The sequence below is a fragment of the Pristis pectinata genome, chromosome 7 (genome assembly GCF_009764475.1).
Source record: "Pristis pectinata isolate sPriPec2 chromosome 7, sPriPec2.1.pri, whole genome shotgun sequence".
NCBI classification, from domain to species: domain Eukaryota; kingdom Metazoa; phylum Chordata; class Chondrichthyes; order Rhinopristiformes; family Pristidae; genus Pristis; species Pristis pectinata.
Genome location: NC_067411.1, coordinates 66,920,637 through 66,940,370, shown reverse-complemented (window position 1 = coordinate 66,940,370; position 19,734 = coordinate 66,920,637). Strand labels below are relative to the sequence as shown.

Here is a 19,734-nt window from a genome sequence, read left to right as displayed (position 1 = left end):
AGTGGCATTTTATAAATGATTTTTATTTAAATATAAGCTAACACATTGTTCAATGGGAGAGTATTAAGTGATTGCACTATATTGAAGAATGACAAACTACAGTATTATGATAATAGTGACCTCAATCACCTTGCTTTGTAATTATGGTGAACGTCCTCATCTTCCAATTACTTACAGCTATTTTTAACAATGCTGAATATTTAATTTAACAGGAGTCTGAGCTGACAAGGAAGCAGCAACAAAGGATTTATTCAAGATTTTCCTTGTGACCCACAGTAGAATTTGTTTATTTGGTAAAAATAGAAAATATTTTCGAATTAAATTCAACAACTCAGAAATGTGATTGGAATTGGCAGTACTAACCAAGTCATGTAGACACCCTGTCCACTGCCCAGCTTTTCATTCTATACTCTGTTTACTTATTAGAGGGAGGATATAGTGGCATTGGAGGCAGTTCAGAAAAGATTCACTCAGTTAATTCCTGGGATGAAGGGATTGTCCTAACACAAGCAGCTAAAGGGGTTGGATCTGTATTCTTTGGAATTTAGAAGAATTAGGGGTGATTTTATTGAAACTCGCAAGACACTAAGAGGGCATTTCAAAGCAGATGTTGAGATGTGTCCACAATCTTAAACAAAAATACATTGTTATAAGAAAAGGGAGGAGTCATTTAAAGCTAAAGCAACAAACAGTCTGCTGGAGGAACACCTGATGCAGGGCTTTGACCCAAAACATCGACAATGCCTTTCCTTCCACGGATGCTGCTTGACCTGCTGAGTTCCTCCAGCAGATTCCAGTCATCTGCAATCACCTCTTCATTTAAAGCTGAGGTGCATAGGAGTTTCTTCTTGCATAAGGTGGCGATTGTCTGTAATCCTTTACCCAGAAGATTGTGAAGGCAAGATCACTGAGAGTATTTAAGGAAGAAGTAGGTAAATTTTTGAAAGTTTGGGCAATTGAGGGATTTGTAGAACTGGCATAAGAGAGGGATGGATGCCTGAGGCAGATGAGCTACAATCTTATTGAATGGGCAGGCTTGAGGGACCAGATGGCCTACTCTTGCTACTATTTTTTACGTTCTTGTGTTATAGTAGAAAATAAAGCTTGTGCTTCTCTTTCCTAGATTTACTGTGCAAGTATCATAAAATACACAAGACTTTCAAAAAAGGAACTGCATTCAGTTTTTCCTTGCTGCAGCTAGGGATTCCTTGTCAATCTGGTTTAACAGGATGCTTGACTGTGATGCTTTCCTGCACTTTCACTCCCTCATTCCTCCTCCTTTTAACAATGAAACGGTTTCTATTGTTCTCAGTTTTCATTCCAGAAACCCCTCATTTAATGGAAAATGTGCAATTTCCAACACCTTCAACATGATGCCACTGCCAATGTATCTTCCCCTCCCCTCCCCTCCCCTCCTCTTTGAGCATTACAAAGGGACTGTTTTCTCTATGGCACCATAGCCTGCCTTTCAATTATTCCTCTTCCCTTTCCAAGAAAGAATTTGCATTTATATAATGCCATTCACATCTTAAAGGTATTCCTAAATGCTTTCCAGCCATTGAGACTTTTGTTGTAGGTACTGTTGTAAGTAGGCCCCACAGCAGCCAATTTGTGCACAAGTTCCCTCAGAAGGCATTGTGATAATAAAAAGAGAATGCTGGAACCACTCTGAAGGTCAGGCAGCAACTGTGCAAAGAGCATCAAGCTTAACATACTGGGCTGAAGATCCTTCCTCCAAACAGTTGCTGCCCAAGCTGTTGGGTGTTTCCAGCATTTTTTGTTTTATTGCAGATTTACACAATTTGCAAATTTCTTTTTTATTTTTCAACATTGTGATAATGGCTAAATAATCTATTTTAGTGGTGTTGTAAGAGGCAGAATTATTGGCCAGGACGCAACAGTGAATTTCTGAGATAGTGTCGTAGGGTAATTTACATTTACCTGAGATGCAAACTGGGCCTCAGTTTAACATCTCATCTGAAAGATAGAGTTCATAACTATATGAGTATGAAAATGATGATGTAAAGTTAAGTGCATCTTCTTTTAACACAGATGAATATCGTAGACTCTGCATTGAAGGTGTTCCTGTTGTACAGGGCATTCCACACCATGATCCAAATTTTAGAATTGACAATGGAGGCTTTCCTAGATTTGACTTCCGTGGAGAAAGATATCCACCTGTTGTTCCCGTGACACGACCTTCCATTGTTGACGGTAGCCCGGATGGACGTGAAAATGTCCTCAATGGGCGACAAAGACTTCCAGATATCGGTAAGATATTATTCTAGGCCTTTCTATTTTTAACAACTCCCATTAAAGAATTGAAAACATAAAGAGAGGGGAACAAAAAATGTATTTTGCAATACTGTAGTTTACTAAGGCACATTCTGTCAATTTTGTACAGTTTACTGATTATTGCTATTCATGGATGCTGGCCAGGTTGTACAAAGTTTTCATTCCACTTGTTTAGTGCTGAAAACCAATATGCCAGGGTAGATAACTTTTAATGTACTGTGTGCTTTTGTGTGATGCTCAAAATTAATGATCTTAAATTGTTACCATGATTGCTGCTACTTCACAAACTTGAAAAGGCATTACTTAAAAAAAAATCTAAACCTGGAAGAATATATACCTAAAGTTTGGAAAATAAATACCTAGAAACTGGATTACATAGCACTTTTTTTGAACCCAGAGAAAATGATTCCTGGTTAAATCATGCCATTCCATGTTCCTTTCAAAACCCCTTACATATGTCACCACCTCCCGTGATCCCATCCACCTTTGATGCCTTACTTCCAACTCTGTCTCCCGTCCCTGACCTCCCATCCCCATCCTTTGCCAGAAAAACACATCTGCCTGCCAGATTGTGCCAGTCTTCCTGATTTCCAATCTCTCCATGCCCAAGAGCTGGTTTCAATGTTACAGCCATTATCACTGCTATTAGTTTGAGGCTAATCCTGGCCCAACCTCCTTTTTCACCCACTCGTCATCTGGCCATTACAAAAAGATTGCACCAAAGTGCTGCTGGTGAATGGCTGATCCTAGTTCGATTATGTGAAATGCATCAGAATTTGGATGCAGTAGGAGAACAACCAAAGTAGTCTTTGACCCATCAAACGTGCCAATCCAGCATACCCTCTGGAGTACAATGGAACTTCTAGATGGGCATTTCTGCTGGCTGGATGCTTTTTACAAATCTAAGTTCAAATGGTATATTAAGTAAAGGTTGTGATCTTACGATTTATTGTCCCAAATAATAATTGAAAGATGCATGTTTGAGATGGAACCAGAATGCTGAGAAATGATAAGAGTATAAAAAACGAACAAATTTGTTGTTTATGCTAATATTAAATATATGAATAAAATTGGTATTTAAGTTAGTGTATTTAATAGTTTTAAATATAAGTAGCTACTAACAGTTTGATAAGAACCAGGCTGCAACATATGGAGTACAAAACCCTGTTACCTGAGTTTTGCCATGAGAAAATGTGGAGTAAAGAAAGTCAGTTAATCAAGCTATTTCCTTCCATTAGATCTTACACAATTATCATTGTTGAACTTTCTTTGGTCCATTTAGTTTCTGAGTTAGATAAAGCTTTCTCTAAGCTAGAATGAGATGTGAAATATCTTCTTGTCTCCTTCACAAAGCAATAATTGGAAAACTGCTTGGCAAAATCCAATCAGCATTGAAATCTGTGTTAAGGTTGAGAAGTTGCTTTATTTATGGGAATTTGTTCCAGGTACCTTTACCATTAATCAAACAAAACCTGACTACTGTAAGCACTTCACCAATCTCTGCAAGAATGGACGGTGTATTCCAACACCCGCTGGTCACCGCTGTGAATGCAACATGGGTTTTAAGCAAGATGTACCTGGAGAATGTGTTGGTAAGAATCAGCCATGTATTAAAAAGAAACCTTTTAAATGATTGTCATCTTTACCTATTCAGTGGAAGTACGTAATCAGTATATAAGAGCAAAGATTATGAAAGGGCAAAGCTTTAAAGTGTTCTCTATAAGTACCTTGGCTCTTCCTTATAGATAGAAGATAGAGCATGATATAATTTCAAATACTTTCATGCACTGTGGCTTTCCAATTACTATGCTATGAGGTTAGCTAGGCTAGCTTGCTATCAGTTTCCTGTAATAAGTAACACAGGAGTGGAAGTCATAGAAGAATTACTTCCCTTCTTCCTTAAACCTACTCTTCTTCCTTAGCAATTCTCAGTACTCTGCTAACGTGTTGTTTAACCAGGCACTTGCAGCTTGAAAGTCTGTAGTCGTAAATCAAGTGATGCAGCTCTGTAAATATTATATTAAGGTATAAATACTTATTTATATAAAATTATAAATACAAATATTCTATTAAGATATTGGACATAAATAAGACTCTGAATGTTATTGTGACATAAATTTGAGATGACCATACTGATAGAAGAATAGTTCTCTCTGTGGATATTGCCACTCTTCCTTCCACATCATCTGACTCTTATCTGTATTATAGGTAGCATCATATTGGTAAAGTGAACTTTCTGGGACAGTGAGCTCAAATAGGCATTAGACCCAATGAATATATAAACAAGGGGTCTATTGCCAATTTTAAAGTCCCATGCAGAAATTGGTTCTTAAATGAAGCCCTGCTCTATTCAGGAGTTCTAAGTTATCACTGCAGTTTTGACAAAATATAAGATTTTACAAGAAAAAGCTAGTACTTGTGGAGCTCCATGAGCAGAAGTTCTCCATTAACTTCACTGTTACCATCCTTAATGCATTCTGAAGTGAAATTGCACTACTTTCCTATGGAGGAGCATCAGGTCCAAACACTTCAAACAAAAACTGCCAGTGAGCCCGGGCCCAGTGTTGGGTCTGTCATGGGCTTCCCAATTAAACATCATACTGTTTGTCTACCAAGATTAGAACTTAAACAATGTTTACACCAAGCAATTTAATGTAAAGTGCTCTAGAATCAAATTTCCCCGACTTTTTCATGAGTTTGAATCATGAATAGTTGATGGAATGGCTCACGGAAAGGCAGGGCCTAAACTGAGTTTTCCAACTTGGTTTGGAAAAAGCTGCCTGCTCTTGTAAGCTTTGGAATCTCATGTTGTTGATCTTAGAATTGGGACCAAAGTGCAGCACTCTCTACTTTGGCATTCCTCCTTTCAGAGATGTAATGCACTCTTTATACCCTCTGAGAGAAAAGATTTTGCCTCATCTCTGAATTAAATGGGCAGCCCCTTATTTTTAAACAGTGACACCTAGTTCTAGATTCTCCCACAAGAGGAAACATCCTTTCCATATTCCCCCTGTCTAGACCCCTAAGGATCTTTTGTTTCAATCAAACCTCCCATCATTCTTCTTAACTCCAGCGTGTCCAAGCCTAGTCTATCTAACCTTTCCTCATATGACCACCTCAAATGCCTGAATTGGTTCCATGGCATTTGCATTGTTCTTTGAATAACAAGATGAATACTGTACATAGTACTCCAGGTGTGTTCTCACCTATAACCTATATAACTTCCCTGCTTTCATATTAAATTCTCCTAACTCAGTACTTTAAAGAGGAAAACAAGCAATTGTTTGAGCTCCATCTAGCATCTAATTCTTCCAAGAATTAAGCACTACTTAAACAAAAACAACAATTGCAGGAAGCACTCAACAGGTCAGGCAGCAGCCATGGAAAGAGAAAGCGAGTTTCAGGTCAAAGGCCCTTCATCAAATACTTAAACTTTGCCAACTCACTCAGAAGAAGCATTTTCTTGTCTTATTGTACCTCAGAGCTGAGGTCCCCATGAGACTGAATTCCAGGTTTCCTTGGGCTTTCAATTCTCAAATTGATTTTTTTATGTGTGATATGTGACTAGTAAGAATTTGCAGAGTTATGGTTGATCTTCATTGAAGGAAGCATTTAAAATTGTGTATGTTATTACATTGAGCCTTGCAAGGAGCAGTATTTGACTGAAAATAAGAAAATATTGTAACTTAAATTGCTCAGAATAGGAATTATTGAAAGATAACAGTCCATACAAGAACTGTACAAATCTGACATTATTAAATAATTATTGTTAAGATTTGTCTGCAAGTAACAATATAAAATATTTTAGATGAGTTAGTCATTTCCCATTTAGGACAACATCAAATGTTTAAGCCATGTTTAAGGCTTTCTTCTGAAATTTCACTCATGTCTCATTTATTGGTCTTTGTAGATTTTGATGAGTGTACTTCAAGTCCCTGTACAAATGGTGATTGTATAAATACTCCAGGCTCCTATCATTGTAAATGCCACACTGGTTTCCAGAGCACCCCAACCAAACAATCCTGCATTGGTAAGTGATGGAATGCAAGAGCTCTAAATCTCAGAGAAATTAATAGTTCCTAAAGATATACAGTAGGTGCCACAGTATTTCTGAAAAGACATGTTTATGTTTTGGATGTTGACAACATTGATGAGGCTATGCTCCCAATATAAGCATTTTCATTTAACATCAGGAAGAATAAAGGTTTTATAGAATTCTTTTCCTGCATCTAGTGAATTAACAGGGCTAAGGAGCCTTTAGTCAGGGTAGAGGAAAAGAATAGCACAGTTGCCAGTTCCTTGAGCATGATATTGGTACAGAGAACTCGGAAAAGGTTTCAATGGAGCAGATCACAGAAGAAGGCTGATGGGTTAGCAAAATGAAATAAAAATCAGAAAATGCAGAAAATACTCAGCAAGTAATATTTGTGGAGAAAGAAACAGATTGAAATATCGTCAACCAGAAATATTAATTCTGTTTCCTTCTCCATAAATACTTTCTGGTCTGCTGTGTATTTCCAGCATTTTCTGTTTTCATTTCAGATTTCATCTGCAGCTTTTTGTATTTCAATTAACACACTGAAATGTTTGGTGTAACAAAAAGTGTGTGCACAATATCAGAGTATAGAGTAGTACAGAACCAACACTGTACAGGGCATTGCACAGGTTTGAGGCATGGATTTGGTGGGGATTTCCATGTGCACTGTGGAAGCAGTGTGCTATTTTGGCTTCAAAAACAGAAATTACTGGGAAAACCCAGTGAGTCAGACAGCATTTATGGAAAGAGAACCAGTCAACATGTTGGGCTGCATCTGTGAGAAGGGAAACAAAGTTAATGTTTCAGGTTGAAGACCGTTCGTCAGAACTGGGAAAGAGACAATAGAAGCGTTTTGACCTCTTCCCAGTTCTGACGAAGGGTCTTTGACCTGAAACATTAACTCTGTTTCCCTTCCCACAGCTGCAGCCTGACCTGCTGAGTATCTCCAGAATTTTCTGTTTTTATTTCAGATTTCCAGAATCTGCAGTTTTTTTTATTTTTCAGTCAACATTTTGGACCTGCTACGTTTCATCAGAACTGGGAAAGAGAGAAAACAAGTTAGTGGGGTAGGGATGTATAGAACAAAGAGAATATTCCTGAGTCGAAATGGCTTTATGGCAGTAGATAAGAATACACTAAGCTTCTTGGTCTGTGAAATGAGCTAGTAATGGTAAGGTGGTGGGACCTATCCGGCAGGCTAGACTTGTGGGAATAGGATAAGGAAGACTAAGCCAACATGACATATAATCAGAAAATGGAACTGCTGGAAAAACTAAGCAGGTCAGGCAGCAACTGTGGAAAGAAAAATAGTTAATAGTTCATCTGTAAGACCCTTCATCAGAACTGAGAAAGAAGAGCAGTTGCTAGGCTGGGTATCCTATGAGTTGCCTCTCTTGCCACTGAGATTTCATCATCCACAAGAAACATCTCAGGATTGTGGTGGAATAGCCTTCACAATAATGAACTCCGTAGTGGGTGGCCTGGCAGGGCTACTTGTAGGGATGGAGGCAGAGATAGAGCAAGTGAGTTGGGGATTGGGAAAGTTGTGGAGGGCACTCCAACTAGAAGCTATTATTTCATCTTCTATTTTCTCAAATATCATCTCACTTTTTGAAAGTGTATTTCATTAGTTTTGTTGGTGTTACCATTACGGGTTGTAAAATTTCAAAGGTATGACTTCATTTATCTAACAGCTGTCAAAGTCAGAAGAAAGTAAACATTTTGCTGTTTTGATGAGTTGGTTAGTTGTATGCTGTTGCTTTTGGAAGCATTCAGGACAGTTTCAACAATTTGAACAGAATCAAAACAAAACAAAAACTGCTTTGTCAAATAGTCTGTATTTATTCTGTATATAATAGTCTGCTGAGATTATGCACATTAAAGGTTGCTGCTAGAATAGCAAACTGTTATATGATTGAAGTTGTGTATCTATTACCACTTTAGAAAACATGCTGTTTTTAAAATATTTTAGAAATTGGATGAATACAAGGGTCATTTTGAGCTTCTGCGCATAACAAGATTTTCCTGAGTGGACATTGTCTTGTTTGGTTGCATGGTTTAGTTGTTTGACTTATTCACTTTAGATCAGAACTACATCCAAACTATAGCATTTCCCCACAATTATAGGAAGGCAGTTTGGAAAGGCTCAGTATGGTCTTCCGCTATATTGACACACACTGTGCCAATGTAAGCAAAGTAAAAATATTGGAAAGGGCTTTTTGGACATTTCTTCAATACAGTAACACACCAGGAATTTGATTTTAGATTTCTTATTTTTGCTTCATTATCAATTTATATCAAAACTTAATGACTGTAGCCATAGTTATGGAAATGATTTGGGAAAACATAAACATCTGAAAAATAGATTCTGAACTGTGAGAATGCTTATTTGTGCTTTGTTAAATTAAAATAGGAAAAGTAAAGACAAAAGAATAGGCAACAAAGAAAAATAAACAGACAAAGTGAAGAATAAGAGACTGGGACCAAGAGAGAGAGTAGGAAGAAAAAAATATGAAAGCAATGATCCTTCCTATTCTCTATTGTGATTGTATGGCCTAGATTCCGGAAGAGTGTTTCCTTGGCAAAAGGAAGCAAACAGGTTAATTTATTCCTGAACATAAATAAGGATCCATGTTTCAATTAGGTTTTTTTTCCCCAAAAGTTTCAATGTATAACTCATGATAGGATAATGGCAACACTTAGATGAACATGAGAGTTGTGCAACCTTGGGTGAATACAGTTGAATTACATCTGACTTCCCCTGTCCATAGAGAACCAACAAATAGTGAGAAATGTTTGAAGAAGGCATTTCCTCATCAGGACTAACAAAAGTTAGAGGGGTCTAGCATTTCCAAAGGCCTCTTCACCAGTATGACTGTATGAAATGGAAGAAATGGACACAAAAAGGAAAGGCACTCAACCTGTGCCAAATTAGTGTGATAAGGAATACACATCGCTGGTGAATGCCTCAGCTGAGGCACAGAAAGTTAGAGCAGGCCCCCCATCATTGAGATACACCAGGCTTGGCCTGGGAATGGATTCTGTCACTGAGTGGCCCAACTCAGTTTCTCACAAAAATGTTAGTAGGCCTTTCCTTCAAGTATTTGGATCTCTCTGACACTCTAGGGACATTCTTGGGCCCATAATGGAGTAAAATAGGTTTAAATTGCATTGAGTATATGAGGCAGATTACAAAGGGAACCTAAATATTCCCTCTTGATGTAGAAAGGCAGCTCTCTACATCACAGAATTCTGGCAGAATCAACTTCCACTTCATTCCCATTTCCAGAAGCGATGCCTAAGATGTGCCCTATGGAAGGATAGAATCTTCATCAAATTGTACAGTGCATAACAGAGGAGTTAGTTATTGTCCTCACTGCTCCTTTCTATTAAAGCTCTTGTGTAATGTGCAGTTACTTTGTTACAAAAAGAAATCATGAAGGTATTTTCTAGGGTAAATAAGCTGAGATCATTCAGCTCTGAATTTTGTTTGGTATATTTACAGTAGTTGAAAATTACATCTGCAGTGATTTTTGTTACAACTTTGCCTTGTTCTATATTGTCTGTTTTTCTTTTCAGATATTGATGAGTGTATTCACAATGGACTTCTTTGCAAAAACGGTCGTTGTGTGAACACAGATGGAAGCTTTCAATGTATTTGTAATGCTGGCTTTGAATTAACTCCAGATGGAAAGAATTGCATTGGTAAAAAATTATTTCAGTTGAATTGAATATGAATGGAAATGCACACTTTCCCATCAAATGCAATATTTTTAAATAGTTTTTGAAAATTACTATTTTTATAAATAGAAATGTTAAAAATAACACATGGAAGGAAGGAATCTTAAACAAAATAATCAATTAAATGAAAACTAATGATTGTGCTTCACTCTCTTCAGATCATGATGAGTGTGCCACCACCAACATGTGTCTGAATGGCATGTGCATCAATGAAGATGGAAGTTTCAAGTGCATCTGCAAGCCTGGCTTTGTGCTGGCTCCCAATGGGCGATACTGTGTTGGTATGTGGGAAAATGGAATAAGAGCATCCATTATTAGACCGTCATAAGGATTTCAAGATTTCTTTATTAGTCACATGTACATCAAAACACACAGTGAAATGCATCTTTTTGCATAGAGTGTTCTGAGGGCAGCCTGCAAGTGTCGCCACACTTCCGGCGCCAATGTGGCATGCCCACAGCTTCCTAACCTGTACGTCTTTGGAACATGGGAGGAAACCAGAGCACCTGGAGGATTTCAACTGTTAAGTGGTCAGAAAGGGAACAAGAGTAGTAAAGGAAATCAGCTGAAATGCAAAACAGGCACTTTCACAACTTAAAGTTCATTCCCCTGTGGTTGCACCTATGCTAGAAAGTGTAAACTCAGAACTTCTTCATTCTCTCAATGGCTATTACTGAGAGTTGATAGAAATGAAGCTAACCTGGGATTCCAGGGCTGACTTAACCCTCAAGCATTTGCATAGTGCTGCATCTAGTAGAGCCACTGCCTTACAGCTTCAGTGACCTGGGTTCAGTGCTGACTTCTGGTGTTGTCCATGTGGAGTTTGCACGTTCTCTCTGTTATCGCATGGGCTTCCTCTGGGTACTCCAGTTTCTTCCCACATTCCAAAAATGCATGGGTTGATAGGTTAACTGGCCACTGCAAATTGTGCATGTGTGCAAATGGACGGTAGAATCTTGGAAGGGGGGGGTGTATGATGGAATGGAAGGAGGATAAAATGGGTGCTTAATGGATGGCACAGACTCGATGGGCCAAAGGGCCTGTTTCCATGCTATAACTCTTTATAACTATTTCGAGGACTGTAATTTTTGGCCCCTGATAAAGGTAGCCATAGGGTGTAAATGCACATGTTTTTTTAGAGGGGATTGGGGGATGAGAGAGAAGGGAGCAGTCTTAATTCGATCTTGTAATCTCTTTTTGGTGGGTGTTCAGATTGCACCATGCATGACATGAGCACTACTCTCTCCACCCTTCCACCCTATCCCAAAAGATCTGCCAGCAACACTAGCAAAGGGGATGTAGGGTAATATCCGGTGAACTTCCAGGTGCTTTGCCATTTGCTATTGCCAGAAGGTTTAAAAAAAAATGTCTTTTGACATCCATTGGAATTTTTAAGTTTTGTATTCCAGGTGTAGTTATATTGCAATCTGTATGAAGCAAAAACAACATGAGACCACTTCCTCCAATAACCTTGCATATTTGCCCCCAAAAATTTGATTTTCCCAAAATGCAAAGGCTCCCTAGTACTTTAACTGCAAGATGTGGAAGGATCTCATTTGGTTCATTGTCCAGCAACAAACTATGTATCAACGAAATAGGCAAGATTTATGCCAGTCCAAAACAAATTATTCCCTGCAAGGACGAGACGTGATATGTACATGCTAAATTATTCAATGGCAGTTAATGCATTATATTATTGGAACTTAAAGAAAAATGCATGAACCTTTGAAAATAAATATTTTTTCTTTGCTAATGTATTTGCATTTTATTTACTTACTGATAATGACACAGAAGAACACTGTACAGCCCATCAAGTATATGCCAGCTCCCAGCAGAGCAATTTCATCGGTCCCACTTTCCTTTTCCTTAGTTCCCTGTAACCCTGCAACCTATGCTATCTCACATGCCCATCAACTCCCCTGTAATCCTTTTTCCCACTTCCTTACACTAAGGAGTATTTTAAGCAAGCCAATTAGCCATAAATAAATCAAAAATCCTCAGGGGATTTTCAGTATTATCATTTAGTGGAATAACCATTCCAATAATTGAATGACTGAGTGTTTATGTTAGTTAACAGAAATATTTTGTGCTGCAGCAGATCTTCTGCATACAACATCTTAAAATTTTACAGTCTTATGGTTTTAGTAAAATAAAGCAATAAAAACAGAGCAATGGTTACTACATGTATAAATACAAAAAATATGCTTCATGAACTATAATAATGTGAGGATACTTTGGGGGAAAATAAAACTTTTGCAGTAACAGTAATTAAAATTACTGACTTTTAAGTACTAACTACTAATAATAAAGTTTTCAATTTAACTGATTTTAAGAATTATCTGACATATTGGTAGTGTGTTGCAAAGAACAATCTGTAATATAATGGGCCAGAATTTACCCATAACCATCAAAATAATGATATCTGTCTTCAGATAGACTTGCCCTTATCTGCTTAATGAGTTTTTGCATGCAAATTGTAACAAGTGAGAGTACAGCAGCAGAAATCTGTGTGAACTAGATCAGAAAATATGTACCTCTTTAATCTGGCAAAAAATGAAATTGTTTAATGAGTAATGCATAGTCTGAATTGCAAAATACAGGTTAAAATAGTAAGTTTGATATCAAATCAAGAACAGCATGCAAAAAATAAGGTGGAAAGAAAGATTAAGTGAAAGTCATGATTGAAACTGAAAAAAATAAAAGAAAATGATTCAATTAAAAGCAGAAGGAATGAAACTCCACACTCTTAGAAGTAAAATTTCAATCGGAATGGTGGTTTGGCAGTAATTAAGGGAAAGCATACCTTTAAGATGGGTAATTGGAATAGAATAGACAAGCATAACTTTCTGTGGTGCAATTAACTCATTTTACAATGCAAGTACAGATACTTAGGTGTTTAATATATTCCAAAGTATTACATGGTATGTCCTAAATGGGTATATTGCATGTTAATCTTTATTACAAAAGTATTAGAATATGAGAAGAAATAAATCTTGGTGAAACCATACCTGGACTGCTCAGGAAAAAAAAGCCCACACTATCCTTGGAGGGAATACAATAGATAATCAGTAAACTTATTCCTTGGTCAGAGGAATTGTCCTGTGAGAACGGATGGGTTAATTGGCTACTGAATATTGCCCCTTGGTAAATGTTTAACAAAAAAAGTAAATGGGGAAGTTGGTGAACATCTGAGTGAGAATAAGTTGCAGGACTGCAGGGGAACATGATATAAAGGGATTGCTCTGCTGAGAGCATGGATTCAACTGGCTGAATAGGCTCCATTTATGAAATAATGTCTGTTAGTATATTAAATTGAGTAGACTGTGCCTTTTTTTTGAGTTCAATATAATAAGAGATTGTATCCTGGAAACAAACTACATTCTGAAAGAAAGTTGACTCCACTCCTATCTCCCGTGTTATGTTCTTATTTAAATGGAGAATGAAATGGCAAAATGCTGTTCCTGTATATGTCAGAGTAGCACATTTTAGACAGCAACCTCTGGATTTTCCTGTTTAATGCAACTGTTCACTTGAAGGGTTGTGTGAATCATATACGAATAGCACCATTAGTATCGACATATTTTTGCACATCTGGTCTAATGTAATTAATGTTCTGTAATGTACTATGAAATTATCATAAAATGTTAAAATTTAATATCTGATGGTTTCATGAAGATTACTTTGAAGTTGAGTGGTTTGTATTGAGAATATAGCAGAGATTGTTATTATTAAAAACCTTTACTCAGAAAGGAAGACAAAGGTAACAATTGAGCCCATCTGAAGAGTAATGCAATGTTTCCAATTTACCTGCACGTAAGTTTTTATTTTTTTTGTTGTTTCTTTGTACATTTTTTTTATATATCAGTGTGAGGTCAAAGTGAGCCTGACTTTCATTTAAAAAAATGTATTGTTTAGCTGAGAAGTAATAAAACATACTGGGGTTAAGGAAGGAAATCTTTTTTTAATGTTAGGAATAGAACAGCTGCTGTCATATTGTAATTGTTATGTCAGCTGAAATAATGACATGGAGAATAAGATGACATTTTGTATTTTTCCATACAGACACTGATGAATGCCAGACACCAGGAATCTGTATGAATGGCCGTTGCATCAACACTGAAGGCTCTTTCAGGTGTGAGTGCCCCCCAGGCCTCGCTGTTGGTGTAGATGGGCGAGTTTGTGTCGGTAAGAAAGACTTTATAATTCCAGACAGAGACCTGAGGAAGAACAGTTATAGCACATATGGCTGTCATTCTCAATTTATTCTTTCACAGGATGCCAGAGTTCTTCATGTTTCAGATATTCTGGGAATTCAAATTGCTTTAGAAATGAGAAATCTTTTATTCTTGGATTTAGACTATTTGTATGCAATCAGACCTACACATCTGTGGAAAAAAGAACAGAAATAAAATAATTGAATTAAAAAGCTCAATTAGTCTTATGTAAGAATAATTGAAGCTTTTTGACAAACTTGAGTATTTTGCTTATTTGTAAACTACCATAACAGATAAATAAAATGAATTCTGAATTATTTATGGTATGCTTACTTCCATTACTCTGCAGTTAAGAGCATAAAACTTAAAGCTGGCCATTTAACTTGCATTCTAAATCAATGATAAAAACTAGCAAATAAATGTCATTAATTTTTTTGTGTACTGCTGTATAATCATATCAGATTTCGTTACCATGTCACAAGCTAAATAGCCCCCCAAAGATACAGTTTGTATGATTTTATAAACTGAAGCTTATAATTCAACTGCAAATCAACTTGTGCTATCAAACATTTAAGAAAATATCAAGAACTCTGTCACCAGATTGTTGGAAACTATTTTTTTGTGTGACTTGTATGAAAACCAAAGCAAGCAATTGGAATCAAATACACTGGATTTTAATAATGCACATCGATTCAGAACTACCTTAGGAATGGAACCATCACCAAAATTCTCAAATCTAGAAATTGGATATATTTGTACTCATTTCCTTTGAAAGTTCTATCCACCAAGAAATTGAACTGTGTATTTCTGAATGCATTTCTCCTAAGCAAGCGTGTCATTTCCTGAATGTCATTCATGCACACTATGAGGTAATCAAAGTGCACAATACTTTTTTAAATAGTGTTTGAAATTGGTGTAAACTTTGCAATTTACGACCTGCCCTTTTCAATCATGGTAAAATAAGGAGCAAAACATGCAGAAAGTGCCCAGGCAGATGTTACTGAAGTATCTCCATCTGACATCAGTTTTTTGCTTCCTCACTACGTCTGCTTGAATGATCATTGATGGCCATTATTGAGATTGCCTTTTTAAAGGACCATTGGATATGTTTCAGCATGTGTTCAGTGCTCTGCAGGGTAGCGCTAAGTTAGGTGCCAATGCAGGCTTATGTCCAACTACTCTACCTGCTGTGGAGATGCCTCTTCAAGGTTCTGACCTACTTCCCTCAAATCTAAGTGGCAATGAATCAAAAGCTGCAATTCTGCAAGGAGCTGCCATTCTGGTCCACACAGGTCACATTTTACAGGCATCAAAATGGGTGGGGGGGGGGGGGTACAATTCTGAAGATTTTTTAAAAGGTAAATTTCACCAAAGGTATATTTCCCCAACTTTTTAGCATGCCCCTTTTCAGTTTAAGAGCAAATCACAGCATGTGTTTACTGAACCAAAAATGGGCAAAATGCAAATTCTGGCTTTTCAGGTTACAATTCGTCTTCTCTAATATCCCACAATGCCACATATTATAAAAGGTCACTGGTCACTGCCCTTTGATATCACAAATTTATAGTCTGCAATGAGCAGAAGACCATAGTGCAAGGAACTTCAAGCTTGACAATGTGAGGCCAGAAAACAAGCACAGCACATGAAGTGAGAGGAATTGCTGGGAATGTAACACTTCATGAATTGTAGCAATACTTGGAGGATGCCTTAATTTTCCCCAGTGTGTCATTTGGAGCTGTAAAAGTTGAACCAGATGTCTAATGGCTGCAAAAGGTCAGACTCCCAGGGGAGACCTCAGGGACTGTCATATGTGGTTTAACGTTCTCCTATTAGAATCTTTTACTCTATTGTGAATTTGTTAAAGGCTTGTTTCTACTCACTCTGTTTGACCTGCAATGTTTTACACAAGCCATAAAAATAAATCCATTAATACTCACAGCTTGCTTTCAGTATATAAAAAAGCCAACCATATGTAGAGGGTTCTCTGCATGCATTTCTATCAGTGAGAACATTTTCCACTGTTCCTCAAATATACCATGATCTCAATCTGTTCTAAAAAAAACAAGAACAAACAAGAATAAAAAAGTAACCAAAAGGGTCAGTTCTGTTTAAGTGATCAGTAGTTGTGGAACAGTTGAAGTCTGGAGTTACAATAATACTGTAAGCTCAACAATGTTTTCACTATCAGGTCAGAGAGAGAACAGTGAATTATAGCTCAGGAAAGTATTTGTGTTTCCGATACATTGTTTGCACAAGTGCTGAATGTTTGAGGCTACTCATTTGTCCTTTTGACACTACTTAGATGATCCCTGTCTCCAGTGCCATAGTTATGTCTTGACAACTAGTGCATTGAACAGGGCTTTGATAAACATTTTTGACTTCAAAAGGAAAGTTTTCTGACTCAAGTTCCAGATATAATGAGCAGCATCCAAGGTCTTTGAATGCTTCTTTATAGTGTATTTTCTTTTATCGTTTTAGACACCCACATGCGCAGCACATGCTATGGAGGAATTAAGAAAGGACTATGTGTCCGCCCTTTCTCTGGAGCAGTGACAAAATCAGAATGCTGCTGTGCCAGTCTGGATAACGGATTTGGAGAGCCATGTCAACCTTGCCCAGCAAAAAATTCAGGTATATTTTTATTTTGGCAGGATGCCAAAAAAAGAGGAATTTAAAAAGGTGAAAAAATTGTACCCGTGGCTAATTCAAATATCAGTGAATATACTCAGAGTGTTTTAATGGTTACGGTATATTAAACTCGAGGATAACAAGTGCCACAAACCTTACACCAAATCCCGACTTAGCGATACACATAGAAACCTTGACTGTTAGTCCAAGATAGAAGAAATGTCTTAGTAGGTATAAATATTTGTTACCTTCTCTTCATATTGAGTAATAATAAATACATTATGCAAATTAATGTATACATAAACCTATTTAGTCTCAATTTGTTCTGATTCTTGAAGCAATTTAGAAATCAGAAAATAATGACTTAATGGAAGGAGATTTCAGTTATATTAATAATTAGCTTTTAAAACTTCTTTACCAGATGAATCAAAGGTGATAATATAACATTGATGTGTGTATTGTAATTTTTTTCCATTGAATGGCACCTGACGTCTTTGCAGATTACTTACCAAGTGTTTATGGCCCCATCTCATCTTCCCCTGAAGGGCTATTTTTAAATATATCCTAGTTTTTTTTCAATTAATCTTGTTCAGGGGACTGTCAGGAAATGTCTATATTCTCTATTTATCCTGCCTTTAAGAGGGCACCTTTTCCTAGGTGGTTTGGTGACTGTAGTTAATACTGATCCACTTAAAAGTACCATGCACCCCCACCTGGACAGCAGGGGGAATGCTACAGCTGGTTTATCACTGGATTGAAGAAGGTTAGCCAGCCAAGGTGTCCCCTACAAGTTACTGAGAACATGCATATTTGGAGTGCCTTTCACAACCACAAGTAGCCCTAAGGCTCCATACAGCCAATGAAGTTCTGTAATCAATATTCCAATGCTGGAAAACTATAGTCACTGTTGCAGTGTTGATGTATACCCTGTTCCCATGTAAGGAAATAATGCTCATGGTTAGACTGAAGGCAGAATGAGGAATTCCAGTAATGTTTCTTATCCATGTGTAAATATTCTGTACACTCTTGGAGAACACTAAATGAATATTCATAATAATATCAACAGTTTTCTTAGGCCTTTTCACGTTTTTAAAAAGCTATTATTTATGTTTATTTCCACGTTTTTACTTAGCATAAATATACTTAGTGTTTGTCCACAGTGTAGCTCTGTCTTTGTTGCTCATACGTTGTCTGGCTCTGTGTATTGGGTAACTATTGTATCCGGTGAGCCATGCTGTGTATCATCTATTTATTCCATATTTAAAATATAAATTGTGAATAACGGTATAGCCATGTAGCCAACAAATAAATTTCCATAACAAATGCTGGGCAAAGAAGCCAACTCTTTTTTTGAACACCAGTCCATTGGCAGAAGGCTAAAGCCAGAATGCTGATTCAATCAACATTAGGGTCACCTAAACCTTTGTAGTTGCAAGGTCTCTGAATCAAGAGACTACAAAGGAAAAAGTGGAGCATATACATCGTGTACGCATGATTCTTGGATGCATGATCTCAAAATCATGAAGGTCCTAGAAGGGGCCCCCAAAGAACATTCTGGAAGACTGGGAGAAATGTATGAAAGAAGGGTCATCAGAGACATAAATGGAAATAACTCACCAAGAAGAGAACCCTGAATCCAGCTATCAGAGAAGACCAGTCACCCTCACAGTGAACGTGGCCATTTCCTCTAGACTGGGTAATATCTAGGTTTGAATCCATGTGAGAATTGCTAAAGTGTACTAAGTTATGGAAGTGTATAAGGTAATTAGTGTGTAATAATAAAGAACCTTCAAGTATAATTGAGCTAAGTAATCCTTTGTCCAACATGTTAGTTGACCAGAGAGAAAGGATCAACAAAGGTTTGATGTTCGTAATAGCATTTTTATATCTATGTTTCACTATTATCATCAGTGTGGCCATTTTTGAAAAATTTCTTTATCTGAAATGTTAATATCAAGTAGGTAAGTTGGTGTTATTTTGTGTACCAGCTGTTCAAGTTCAGAATTAATAACCAAATCTTTATTCTGGTTTTTACAGCTGAATTCCAGGCCCTGTGTAGCAGTGGAATTGGTATCACAGCGGATGGAAGAGGTATAGTGGGAAACATTTATGTATCAAAGCAGAATCGATCTGTGCTCTTTTTAATCTCCATCTTTGTAGTTCTTGATCCTGCTTTCAAAGTAAATGATTAATTGGTTTAAATTTCATGGCTTTGCTGAATTGGGAAGTCTTGATTCATTGAACAAATTTGTCAGTACCTGTGTTTGCCTTTATTTTAAGTCTTTGTTTGGAAACTGTAGATTCAATTATTGTTCCTGAATTTGATAACCTTGTATTTTCCTGTTTAAGAAAACTTGCTGACTTTTTAGTCAATAGAATAAATATTTCCCTTCCATGATTTTTCATTGTAGTTCACCTTCAATGTGACTCATATCCCTGTGCTAATGCTGACGTATCCCCATGGAACGATCAGTGTTTAACAATATCACCAGCTGCAACTCCACATGGGTTGATCTTGGAAGGCCAAATCCATGAATTTTCTGTGTTGTTGGACCCCTTGTGGATCCCTGCATATTAGATCCTTCACCAGATCAAATCTGGCATTGGATCTGAGATCCAATTGATTTCAATGGGTATTGGGAGGCAAAGGCAAGTTACTTTTCAATTATTTTACTTTGGTTTAATGTTTATAAGCATTTTTTAATTAACTTTTTTTAATGACCAATTATAATTGAACTATCACTATCACAGGAACTTAACTATTAAAAATCAGGTTTTGCAGCAAGAGATGGGATGGGGATGAGGTGAGTGAGAGTTTTG

General features: G+C 37.1%; 1 protein-coding gene across 1 annotated transcript in view; it reads left to right on the top strand.

Moving 5' to 3' along the window:
* LOC127572903 (fibrillin-2-like) overlaps positions 1 to 19,734 on the top strand; it is a 266,295-nt gene that overhangs the window by 119,651 nt on the left and 126,910 nt on the right. Inside the window, 8 exon segments of the mRNA XM_052020630.1 lie at positions 2,053 to 2,271; positions 3,741 to 3,887; positions 6,206 to 6,325; positions 9,911 to 10,036; positions 10,231 to 10,353; positions 14,135 to 14,257; positions 16,765 to 16,917; positions 18,952 to 19,005. Coding sequence (XP_051876590.1) covers positions 2,053 to 2,271; positions 3,741 to 3,887; positions 6,206 to 6,325; positions 9,911 to 10,036; positions 10,231 to 10,353; positions 14,135 to 14,257; positions 16,765 to 16,917; positions 18,952 to 19,005 — 1,065 coding nt within the window.